This window comes from Rhinopithecus bieti, unplaced genomic scaffold (assembly GCF_001698545.2).
Source record: "Rhinopithecus bieti isolate Rb0 unplaced genomic scaffold, ASM169854v2 scaffold_81727, whole genome shotgun sequence".
In the NCBI taxonomy this organism is placed as follows: Eukaryota; Metazoa; Chordata; class Mammalia; order Primates; family Cercopithecidae; genus Rhinopithecus; species Rhinopithecus bieti.
Window position 1 is genome coordinate 185,264 of NW_016834786.1, and position 12,033 is coordinate 197,296.

The 12,033-nt window shown below is 56.6% G+C and overlaps 2 protein-coding genes across 2 annotated transcripts; one reads left to right on the forward strand and one right to left on the reverse strand.

Moving 5' to 3' along the window:
• The first annotated feature begins 690 nt into the window (after positions 1-690).
• FAM180B (family with sequence similarity 180 member B) lies at positions 691-3,152 on the forward strand. The gene is made up of 3 exons (XM_017865767.1): positions 691-883; positions 1,737-1,807; positions 2,026-3,152. The coding sequence occupies exons 1-3, from the start codon at positions 745-747 to the stop codon at positions 2,419-2,421; spliced, it is 606 nt and encodes a 201-aa protein (XP_017721256.1). The 5' UTR covers positions 691-744; the 3' UTR covers positions 2,422-3,152.
• Positions 3,153-3,757: 605 nt separating this feature from the next.
• C1QTNF4 (C1q and TNF related 4) lies at positions 3,758-8,944 on the reverse strand. Its single transcript, XM_017865736.1, is given in 4 exon segments — positions 3,758-4,201; positions 4,203-4,241; positions 4,243-4,760; positions 8,708-8,944. Coding segments are annotated over 3 exon segments (996 nt in total). The 5' UTR covers positions 4,756-4,760; positions 8,708-8,944.
• Positions 8,945-12,033: the final 3,089 nt, after the last annotated feature.

A 12,033-nucleotide genomic window follows, 5' to 3' on the forward strand; every position in this document is an offset into this window, starting at 1 on the left:
GTCTCACCGTGTTGCCCAGGCTGGTCTTGAACTCCTGGGCTCAAGCCATCCTGTCCTGCCCTCCTAAAGTGCTGGGATTACAGGCATGAGCCACCGTGCCCACCCTGAATTAAGAATGTTGTTAGGAAATAAGAGGTCCCAGGGCTGGGGCAAAAACCACTCAGGAGTTGCAGATTTGTCTGTCTGCCAGGAGACAGTACTCCTTAGTCCAGCTGGTCTACGGGTCTGTTCAGCCTGCGGCGGCGTGCCTGAGATGGGAGTGCTTGGCTCTGCCTGTATGTAGGGCTGCCGGGCCAGCCCGCCATGCAGTTGGAAGACTTTGCAGCTGACGCTTTTGGCAGCTGAAGGGCTCCACAGAGGCTGGGCTGGGCCAGACTGGGTGTCGGGGCTGGTCTCAGTTGCAGGATATTTTGAGGGTGCAGACAGTAAGATGGTCTTACTGCCTGGGCTCTTTCCTACCCTTTGGGAGGGCCAAGCTAGAGCTATTTGCTACCAAACACCTTTTTCCTATTAACTAAGCATACCACCCAGCTGGGCAGGAACAGGCTGAGGGCCTAACAAGCAGGGAGCCAGGCTCCTGCCAACAACCAAAGATTCCCCATTTCTAAAGGATGGAAAGAGCCCATGGGAGGTGACCGAGGCCACAGCCAGCCCCTCCCTGTTCAGCATTGAAGAATCACACGCATTACAGAGCTCTGGAGCAGCCTGCAGTGGAAAGTTGGAGCCGAGGTGTGTGGCAGGCAGATGAGGGAGCAGAGAACTGCTGAACAGAGTGAAACTCAGAGGACGTGGTGGAGCATGGCTGCGACCCTGCAGCTCCTGGCTTGCCTGGTGGTAGCCATTTGCCTCCTCTCTGGTGTGACTACAACCCAGCACCATGCAGGTACTGGGGCTTCAGGGTGGGTGGAGAGGAGCCAAGGAAGGCTGCTGGCTGACAGCAGTTAACAGCTGGCTCTATTTGAGGCTAGTCGGGCATAGAAGTATGGGCATGGTGGGTACCAGGCTGATGTGTGCTGTGGTGGGTGACAATGTGGGCCGCCCCCCGCCCCAGAACTGGAAAGATACAGGTGACAACTAGGGAGATAGCCCTAGGTGCTCTTAATGCTGGCCCTGGGCTCATTCCCACTGATCCCCAAAGCAGGGTCTCTTGACCTGTCTTGGCTTGGAACAAACATTACAAGGGTGAGGCAATACCCCAAGGTGTGGGCCGGAGGGAGCTGCCACAGACATCCTCCCCTGCCCTGTGGTCCCTGCCTCACATCCTCCCCTGCCCTGTCCTCCTCCTCCCTCCCTTACTGCTGAGAAGGAGCAGGGAGAGTAGGCTCTTCCCAAAGAGGTCCTTGAGAGTCACTGGCACTGTTTTAGGTGACTCTGTCCTCAGATGATTACAGGGAGAGGAGGAGGGTGGGGAAGGGTCTTGTGACCCGTTGGCCTGGAGCTCTTTACCAAGGGCATTGTGCAATTTAGAGGAGGAGTCCTGGGCATTTGCCAACATGGTAACTACGCTTGGAATGATGCTTTTGAGATCAGAAGACCTATGCCTGGGAGAGTCAATGTCAGTGTGCATGTGTGTGCATGAGAGGGAGGGGAAACGGGGGCATGGGATGGCATTCCTGCCCTTTTGTAGAATGATGAAGCACTCGGGACCTCTACCACGCAGCAGAGGGACACTTCTGGGAGGCTGGGGTGTTCACAGTGTAGCATGGCAGGGGCCTGACTCCTCTCTGCTGCCCCAGGGCAGCCCATGGACAGCACCAGCGTGGGAGGTGGCCTGCAGAAGCCAGAGGCCCCGGAAGTGATGTTTGAGGTCTTTCCTCCCAGCCTGGGACGTGAGGGTGGGCATGTCCAGAGGTCCCTAAGCTCAGGGTTGGGAAGGGGGATGTCTCAGGGTGGACCTGCTAGGGGTTGGCGGGGACAAGCCAGCATGGGTCCTGCTGCCTGCTTCTGCCCCCTCCCCCAGCCCACTCTTGCTCCCCGCCCTGCTCCCCAAGCCACAGCCCACCCCTTACATGCCTCCCCTTGCAGCTGCTCTGGGCTGGGCTGGAGCTGGATGTCATGGGGCAGCTGCACATCCAGGATGAGGAACTAGCGTCCACACACCCAGGCCGCCGACTCAGGCTCCTCCTGCAGCACCACGTGCCCAGTGACTTGGAGGGCGCTGAGCAGCGGCTGCAGCAGCTCCAGGACCTGCGGAAGGGGCCTCCTCTTAGCACTTGGGACTTTGAACATCTGCTCCTCACAGGCCTGTCCTGCGTCTACCGGCTCCACGCAGCTAGTGAGGCTGAGGAACGGGGCCGCTGGGCCCAGGTCTTCACTCGCCTGGCACAGGAAACACTCTGGGACCTATGCAAGGGTTTCTGCCCCCAGGACCAGCCCCCTTCCCTAGGGTCCTGGGCCTCCATCCTTGACCCCTTCCCCTGACTCCCCCTTTTGCTCTTTCACCCGCTATTAACCCCTCCCATCTCCTCCTCAATCCCCCAGGCAGACCCATCTTGGGCAGGGGCTTCTGTCTGGCATCCAGTTTTTTCCACTGTGTTCAGATCTCTGGGCTTGGCTTGCACCCTGGACAACCCCTCTCTGCTTACCCCGACCCAATCGATCTTGTTTCCTGGATCTTGAGAGGCTAAGAACCCAGGCTGTGGGTCGCAAGGAGTGGCCACAGAGCTAAGGGCACGACTTGCAGGCAGTGTGTGTGTGTGTGCTCAGGGTTGAGAAGTGTGTTCAAGAGATGCTGAAAGGGAAGCTGCCCCAAGTAAGGCCAGGTCAGACCTTCCAACTCCTACCCTGGCAGTCTGTGATAGGTCCTGTGGAATTCACAGGAATCCTCTAGGTGCAGAGCACCCCCTTTTAGGCACAACCAAGGATCTGGGGTCCCTGAGCCTCCAAGTTCCCATCTGGGTTGGGAGAATAGACTTTTTGAGTTCTGTCCGTTGGAGGACTGGAGGGAAACAGGGGGAGGGAGGAACATTTTCTCTTTTGGGGTAGGGAGGCCATATCTCAACAAGCGTCGGTGAACACCTCAGATGGGGGAGTAAGGCTGGCAGACCAAGCAGAGACAAGCGGAGGTGGGCTGGGCCAGGTGTGGCCCTGATTCTGTGTTGCTCTTCTCATAAAATGTTCTGTTTCGGCCTCCCGGAGCCTGTGTCATTCTATGTCGGAATAAGCGGTCTAACTCCTGCTCTGGGCAAATCACTCTCCCCATCCTGGGAAGGCAAGAGTCAGGGCAACCAGGTGTCAACTCCTCATCCCATTCCCATGCCCTGCTGGAAGAAGGAATGCACTGTGTCCTTGAATCTCATGCCCCCAGTGGGGTAATGGGGTGCTGTTCCTTGTCACAGAAAGGCATCAGCCGGGGGCTAAGGCTGAGGTCGTAGGTCAATGATGAGTCAGAGGGCTGGACCAGGTAGGGATATGAAAGGGAGGCCCCCAACGGACTAGACGAATGTAGTTCCACCAAATTTCCACCTCCTCACCCTCCCAGGGTCTGAGGGGACCCTGCTCTCCAACCTCCAACCCCTTCCCTGGGCCTGCGGGCCCGCAGTAGTCAGTGCCTATCCCGCCTGCCCCCAGCGAATGCGTCGCAGTCAAGACAGCGCAGTGGCCTGGGTTGCCGGGCGCTGTGCAAGCCCGCTTTCCGCTTTATTGGCAGAGTCCAGGCGCGCCCGGCGGCCGTGGCGCTCGCGCGAGGCGTTCGGGCCGCGGGCCCGGCCCGGCATGCACGCCCCTGGCCCTCCCAGGCTCCTCTCTGGCCCGGGACTCACAGCAGTTCCGGGGCCCCGAGGCCTGGCGGGGCCGCGGGGGCGAGGTCGGGGTACACCAAAAAGCCGGAGAAGGTGATGTACTTGCCGTGGTTGCTGTAGGCGCCGTAGCCGTCGTGGTCGTGGCTGAGCAGCCAGACGGCGTCGCCGCGCCGCAGGGCCAGCATCACGCTCTGGCTCTGCATCTCGCGGCGCCGCGATGCGCCGTCGTCGTAAATCATGGCCTGCACCTCGTCGCGGTTCTTCATCAGCTTCACCGACAGCGTCTTACGCGGCAGCTTGCCCAGCGTGAAGGAGAAGAAGTAGGCGCCGGGCAGTCGGCAGCGGAACACGCCGGCCGCCGCGTCGACGTCGAAGTCGCCGCCAAATGTTGACGAGCTCGGGTCCGAAAGCTAGCGCCGTGCCCGCGGCCCGGACCCGGCGTCCGAGCCCACCAGGCTGCGCCGTGCGCGCCGCCGAGAATGCCGAGCGCAGCTCCGGGGGGCGCGGGCGGCCCGCGCGCAGGCGCGTCGGCGTCGGCGTCGGCGTAGACCAGGTAGCCGCTGAAGGTGGCGCCGGGCGCGCCCAGCGCGTACTGCGGGGCGCCATGCAGCCGCAGCCAAACTGTGTCGCCGTAGTCGAGCTGCAGCATGGCGCTCTGGCTGGCGGCGCGCCGTGCGCTGGGCCGCCTCTGCTCGTCGAAGGCCAGCGCCTCCACCTCGTCGCGGTTCCGCACCAGCATCACCGACAGGCTCTTGTGCGGGGCCTTGCCAGCCGTGAAGGAGAAGAAGTAGGCGCCGGGCACGCGGCAGCGGAATTGGCCCGTGGCCGCGTCGAAGTCTCCCCCGATGTTCACGTACACCTTGTCGAAGGTCACCGCCATCTCCGACGCGCCCTCCAGGGGAGTGGTGCGTGCCGCCGAGAAGGCCGAGCGCAGCTCTGAGGAGCCCGGGCCGGGGGCCGGGCCCAGGGCCCAGCAGGCCGCTGGGCCCAGCAGGCCTAGCAGAAGCGGCAGCATGGAGCCTGGGAGGGAGACGGAGGGGCGGGAGAGGAGGGTTGGCAGGGGCGGCCTCCGAACTTTCGGCTCTCCACCTCTCCACCGGGAGACAAGGGTTCTCTTCCCAGCCCTGCCCTAGACCCACAAGTAGGTTTCAATTTTCCTACATCCTTGCACTAGCTCAGTGCTTCTCAAACTCTAGCGAGCCTCACTGTCACCTGGAGGGCGTGTTCAAACATACATAGTTGGGCCCCATCCCCAGAGTTCATTCAGTAGGTTCTGGGATGGGCCTGAGAATTTGCATTTCTTTGTTTGTTTTGAGATGGAGTCTTGCTCTTGTCACCCAGGCTGGAGTGTAATGGCCCAATCTCGGCTCACTGCAACCTCTGCCTCCCCGGTTCAAGCGATTCTCCTGCCTCAGCCTCCCAAGTAGCGAGAATTTGCATTTCTTTTTTTTTTTTTTTTGTGGAGACGGAGTCTCACTCTGTGAACCAAGCTGGAGTGCAGTGGCATGATCTCGTCTCACTGCAACCTACACCTCCCGGGTTCAAGCAGTTCTCCTGACTCATCCACCCCAGTAGCTGGAACTACAGGCGTGCACCACCATGCCCGGCTAACTTCTTTTGTATTTTGGGTAGAGAACGGGGTTTCACCGTGTTGTCCAGGCTAGTCTGGAACTCCTGAGCTCAGGCAGTCCGCCCACCTGGGCCTCCCAAAGTGTCGGGATTACAGGCGTGAGCCACCATCCCTGGCTAGGAATTTGTATTTCTAATACGTTTCTGGATGATACTGATGCTGCTGATCCAAGGACCACATGCTGAGAACCACTGGATTAAGCTAGGAGTCTCCAAACTTCTGTGTGTGTGTGTGCATACCCACACACTGAAACCTCCCCTGGCTTTTTTTTTTTTTTTTTTTTGAGACAGAGTCTCGCCCTGTCACCAAGGCTGGAGTGCAATTGCCTGATCTCAGCTCACTGCAACCTACGCCTCCCGGGTTCAAGCAATTTTCCTGCCTTAGCCTCCTGAGTAGCTAAGATTACAGATACTCACCATCACGCCCAGCTAATTTTTTGTATCTTTAGTAGAGATGGGGTTTCACCACGTTGGCCAGGCTGGTCTTGAGCTGACCTCAAGTGATCCACCTGCCTCAGCCTCCCAAAGTGCTGGGATTACAGGCGTGAACCATCATGCCAGGCCTTGAAACCACCCCTCCCCTACGCCCCCTTTTTTTTTTCTGAGACAGAGTCCGGCTCTGTTGCCAGGCTGGAGTGCAGTGGCTCGATCTCGGCTCACGGCAACCTCCGCCTCACAGGTTCAAGCAATTCTCCTGGCTCAGCCTCCCAAGTAACTGGGACTACAGGCATGCACCACCACGCCCAGCTAATTTTTGTATTTTTAGTAGAGACAGGGTTTCACCATGTTGGCCAGGATGATCTCAATCTCTTGACCTTGTGATCTGCCCGCCTCGGCCTCCCAAAGTGTTGGGATTACAGGCGTGAGCCACTGAACCCGGCTGAAACCCCTTTCTTAAGTGAAAGCTTGCACACAGACCAGCAGAAACACTCTGGTTGAAGAAGCCTACAGCCCTGTCTGCTTGGCTCGCCCCTACACCTCCTGTTTGACACCCAGGGGCCCTGGTAACCCGGGGATTCAGGGGATCTCTGAGTTCCCCTCAGCTCCAGTTGGCTGCATTTTCCTGTGGTTATTTTATGGTCCTTGGTCTGCTACTCACGCAGGCACTGGCTTTCTGTGTCAGTGCTCTGCATGACCATTACTGTTTAAGACCCCTCTGAGCAGGAAAGGAAATCGCTGCTCCCTGACCCCTTTCCTGGCCTCACCAGGGGCCCTTCCTGCACAGAGGAGGCGAGAACAGTTGGGCTTTGAGGTAGCTTGCTCCCCAGTGAAATCAGAGTAAAAGAGAAGGTGACTCCTTTCTCTTTGCTTGGAGGCTGGTTACTCAGGGGAAGGAGTGGCGAGCCAGGTGCTACCGGGGATGGACAGGGAGAGCAACAATTCCAGCAGGGCTTTGGCAAGGCTGTGAAGTCAGCAGCTTTGTTCCTTGGGAGTGATGGATTGGAGAGGACAGCCAGCCAGATCTGGGTTCGGGTCCTGGCTCTACCACTCACACTGTGAAACCCTGGGCAGGTACCCTAACTTCTCTGGGCGTGGCTTCCTCCATGTAAATGGGGAGGAGACCTCACACACAGGCTTGCTGTGGGGGTGCTCTGAGATAGGTGTGAACATGGTTTGTCAATGGCAGTGCTGAGGGGTGCAGATGCTTCTGTTGGTTGCCCTGACAAAAGTGATCTGGTCCAGTTCTTGATGTAAGGGTTTAGGGACTCAGTCACTCCTACCCCTGAGAGCTTGGTGAAGGCACTGCTTGACTCAAAGGAGTCACTGTCTGATGTAGGGATTCCATCCTGCTTCCTAGTAGGGCATGCACTTTGGGGCTTGAATACCCAAAGGCCCTGATGTAGAAACAGGAAAGAAATGAGCTGGAGACAGCCTGGGATGTGGGCTGCTTTAGAAAATACCCTGTAAGTATGTGTAGCTCTGTGTCAGGGCCCTGCTGAGAGGGGTTGCCACGTGTAGATGTGCAGAACATCCTAGCCAGAATCTAGTTCACACTCCACATGTTAGAGCAGCACCTGGGATAAAGTATGCCACCTTCTCATTCTCATAATAAAGACCCCAAGTTGCTAACCCAACTGAATGCTGTCTGCTTCCAGAGGAGGTGCCTTTTCTAATTCTCACAAAGGTGTCCTATGGGTTAGTGATACCCTTGGTTAGGACAGGGAGGAGGGAAGGGGCCATCCACGGTGGTGAAGACGGCACCTCACAAGTGTCCAGTACATTCCCTTTTACAAATTTCTTTTAGACACATGATCTCTGCAAACCTGCAAGACAGGTGGGCCCTCTCCCATTTTATAGGTGAGAAAGCTGCTGAGGCCCAACAAGGGAAAGCATTTTGGCCCAAGGTCACCCATGGAGCACTGAGATTTTTTGACTCAAATTCCATATGCCTTCCTCTCTGTCACTCTTCCCTCCTAGCCACAGGTATGTCCAGCCAATTTGTCCTCTGCCTCAGTTTACCTTTTTGCAAAACTAGGAGAGATCAGGGGAATGAGTCTTGGGATCCAGGGTGAGGCAGACAGAAAGAAAGCAAAACCAAACAAAAGCAAGCAAGCACATTCTCTAGTGTTTTGTCTTCTGGGAGCATGGGGAACAGCTCAGCTTTTCCTGACACCGCTGCTTTCCTAGTGGGTCATGCCCCAGAAGAAGCTGCCCAGCAACCTCCCGACAAAGGTTGGTGCACCCCACCAGTGCCAAGGGTCTTCCTGTGTGCCCAGTACCCAGCCTCCATTTCACCCACACTGTCCAATTCCCAGATCCCTGGGTCCTCATCCTTCCCTGAACCCCCTTCCCTGAGCAGGTCAGAGGTGTGGGAGGGTGTGTCAGGTGGGTGTCATAGCTCCAGGGAAGGAAATGGCTGTTCCTGGCTCTGTCCAGGTGGGGCTCAAAATAGTCATCTTCAAAGAGAAAAACTGGAACACAGAACTGGGCAGACCCAGAGCCCCGGAGCCAAGTCGGGAGGTGCAGGCTGAGGGGATTGCAGAGCTCCCCCTTGCCCCACCACTCACCAGTTAACCCCTCCCTCAAGCCCTGCCAGAGCCCCCTCCCCAACCTACCTTGGAAGCCCCTCATCCTTCCAAGAAGTCCCACTTTCACAGAAGCCAATTAATCCTTATTTTAAAAAACAAAACCAGAAAGGGGTATCCCAATCCCTCTCCCCCGAGACCTTCCCTCCATCCATCCATCCCTTCGGAATGAAAGCCCTTGTGCCTGTTTCACGAAAAGGCTCCCAGGTCCTCCTTTCAAGAAAAAAGGACCCAATTTCCCTGCGCCTCCCCAGCCCCCGTTTCCAGTAAAGGGGAAACCTCGGCTCCCCGCCTTTCCTGAGCTGCCCTCACCTGGCTGGGGGCGGCGGTCGGGTCGGGTTCGGTCTGAGCCCGCGATCCGGCTGCGGGCTGCGAGCTGCGGGCTGCGGGCGCCGGGCGGCTGACCGCACTGACGAGACGCCCGCGCCGCGGCGGGGCGGCGGGTCCGGCTGCTTTCCCGGCTCTGAGGCGGAAGCGGACAGGGTCTGGGCCCCGGGCCGGCCGTGGGGAGGCGTCGAGGGAAAGGGAAGGTCAGCCAGAGAGGAGCCGAGCGAGCGGATAGCGGGAGAGAGGCGGGGGAGAGAGGGAGTAGGGGAGAGCGAGGGGCGAGCTGCGGGGCCTAGGGGCTCCGCACGGAGCCTGCGCCGAGCACTGGACCCTTCCTCATCTGACCTCCTTAGAGCTTCGTCCTCTGGGTCTAGACAGCAGGCATCATTAATCTGGGCAGTTGGGGAAACTGAGGCCAGAGGCAGCGGCTAACGCAGGGTGGCCCAGAGCGCTCTACAGTCCAGCTTCCTTCCTGGTGTGGGGTGAGAGGGCTAGAGCTGGACTCAGAGACTGGACTAGCCTTTGGGCTGTAAGGACAGTGGAAGGTGAGATTTTGGCTGGGACAGATGTCCAAGCTGAGTGGCCTTGGGGGAGGGGTCTGAAGGAAGAGAAGGATAAATGGGTCAATGTTGCCAGTAAAGGAAGAGCTGAAAATAACCTAGTTTTTCTTCCTCACCTCCAAATCGGAAAATGCCCACCATCCGTTAGGAAAGAGGGAGAAGGCAGTGTGCATCCCCCTGGGAGAGGGGCAGTAAGGAGAAGAGTCCTTGGGGTAGAATGGAATTTTCTGCTGGAAAGGTTGCTCCTGCAAGAAGGAACAGGGTTGAGAAGGGCAATAGGTGGGCAAGAAAGGCCTCTGGAGAGGGAAACTGACACCCTGCCTCGCTGGGGCCAGGCTAGCAGGAGTCCAGCAGGGCACCCGGGCTGGGAACAGCGGTCTTCCCGCGGTAACACTCAACAGAGGCACTAGTGTTGGCCTCTACTCTGGACTTCGAGCCCATGGGGTGGGGGGCTCAGACTCCCTTTCTCTAGGCTGCTTTTCTCTCCCATGATGGCTGTAGAGGTGATGACACTGCCTGGCACTCAGTAGATGCTGACTGAGTGGATGACTTTCGAAGCGCTCTACTCTCAGCAGCCAAGAGCTGGTGCCCTCTGCCTGGCCCTGGTGGACTCTGGAGCCATAGGCTCTAATCCTGCCTCTGCCGCAGGTCTGCTCTGTGGTCCCTGAGAGGCCTGAACCCCTGCGGACCCCTCGTCCTCTGGAGCTTTCCTTTTGGAGCTCTCAAAGTTACCCAACCCCAGTTAATTTATTTGTCTCTAGGAAGATGTTGGTAGAGGTGATTGGCTCCGCTTCAATGGTGCTAGGTGAATGATGGAATGAATTAACAAATATGTGCCTGAATAGGAAGGAATGAATGGAGGTGTTTCAAGCTGAATAATGAGGGTATTTGTTGACAGAGGGTGAAGCACCCGTCTAGCCCTTGTCAGATCACAACTGTCTCCTTCACCAGCTTGAAAAGCTTTGGCCACAGGACTGTGAGGAGGACAAGAGGCAGGGTAAGGGTGGGATGAGCAACACAGGGATGTCGAAGGAGAGCTGGGGGAGGCCAAAAGCCAACCTGTGGTCCTTCTTAGGGCCATGGGCCCCTTCTGGACCAGAAGAGTGGGGCTGTTCTCCTGAGGGTGTGATTCCAATGGTGGGAGGGGAGGAGAGGGGAGAAAGTATGTTATAGGATAATATAATCCCAGTTGAGGTTCGATTCAGGCTGGGATTTGACACTCCCTGGATTCACAAGAGTTCTCACCAGATAAGTCAGGGTTGAGGTAGAGATAGGTGGCTGGGGCAGATGACATCAGGATTTGCATCAGGGGACTGGGATAGGGAGGAAGCCACTGGGAAAGGGATATAGAGAAAGATGGTGCCATGAGCTGGTAGGTGTAAGGCAGATAGTTGGGCTCCAGAATGGGAATTAAGAAGAGGTGGCAGCAGGATCCAGAGAAAAGCCATAGGCTGGTTATAGTTCCTGCTCCCTCCTCTCTTGTTTTGCAGCCACAATTTTATTTATTTTTGAGACAAGGTCTTGATGTGTCACCTGGGCTGGAGTGCAGTGGTATGATCTTGGCTCACTGCAGCTTTTACCTCGCGGGCTCAAGTGATTCTCCCACCTCAGCCTCCCAGGTAGCTAGGACTACAGGTGCAGGCCACCGTGCCTGGCTAATTTTTAAAAAAATTTTTTGTAGAGACGAGGTCTCACTCCATTGCCCAGGCTGGTCTTAAACAACAATTATTTTATTTATTTTTAAATTGAGATGGGTATGGCTGGGCATGGTGGCTCACACCTGTAATATTAGCACTTTGGGAGGCCAAGGTGGGAAGATTGCTTGAGCTCGGAAGTTTGAGACCAGCTTGGGCAACAGAGTGAGACCCCATCTCTTTCTCTTTTTTTTTCGAGACAGACTCTCGCTCTGTTGCCCAGGCTGGAGTGCAATGCTGCGATCTCAGCTCACTGCAACCTCTGCCTCCCGGGTTCAAGCAATTCTCCTGCCTCAGCCTCCTGAGTAGCTGGGATTACAGGGGTACGCCACCACGCCCGGCTAATATTTTGTAGTTTTAGTAGACATGGAGTTTCACTATGTTGGTCAGGCTAGTCTTGAACTCCTGACCTCATGATCTGCCTGCCTTGGCCTCCCAAAGTGCTGGGATTATAGGTGTGAGCCACTGTGCCCAGCTGACCCCATCACTTTAAAAAAATAATAAAGTTAAAAAAATTAATATTCAAATATATATAAATTGAGATGGGCTCTTTTTTTTTTTTTCCTTGAGATGGAGTTTCACTCTTGTTGCCCAGGCTAGAGTGCAATGGAGCGATCTTGGCTCACCGCAACCCCCACTCCCGGGTTCAAGTGATTTTCCAATGCCTCAGCTTCATGAGTAGCTGGGATTACAGGCATGTGCCACCACACCCGGCTAATTTTGTATTTTTAGTAGAGAAGGGAGTCTCTCTATGTTGGTCAGGCTGTTCTCAAACTCCCGACCTTAGGTGATCTGCCCGCCTCGGCCTCTCAAAATGCTGGGATTTCAGGCCTGAGCCACCGTGCCCGGCTGAGATAGGTTCTTACTCTGTCACCCAGGCTGGAGTGCAGTGGCACGATCTTGGCTCACTGCAGCCTGGGCTCAAGTGATCCTCCCCCCTCAGCCTGCTGCCACGTGGCAGCTAATAGACAACAATAATTTTTATATATTTTATTTTATTTTTTGAGATGGAATTTCGCTCGTCACCCAGGCTGGAGTGCAATGGTGCGATCTTGGC

What these genes read in the sequence shown, in the direction of transcription:
- FAM180B (XM_017865767.1), top strand. Translation starts at nt 745, where the DNA reads ATGAGGGAGCAGAGAACTGCTGAACAGAGTGAAACTCAGAGGACGTGG. An exon ending in TACAACCCAGCACCATGCAG is followed by an intron (nt 884 to 1,736) that starts GTACTGGGGCTT and finishes CTGCTGCCCCAG; the next exon opens with GGCAGCCCATGGACAGCACC. An exon ending in CCCCGGAAGTGATGTTTGAG is followed by an intron (nt 1,808 to 2,025) that starts GTCTTTCCTCCC and finishes CTCCCCTTGCAG; the next exon opens with CTGCTCTGGGCTGGGCTGGA.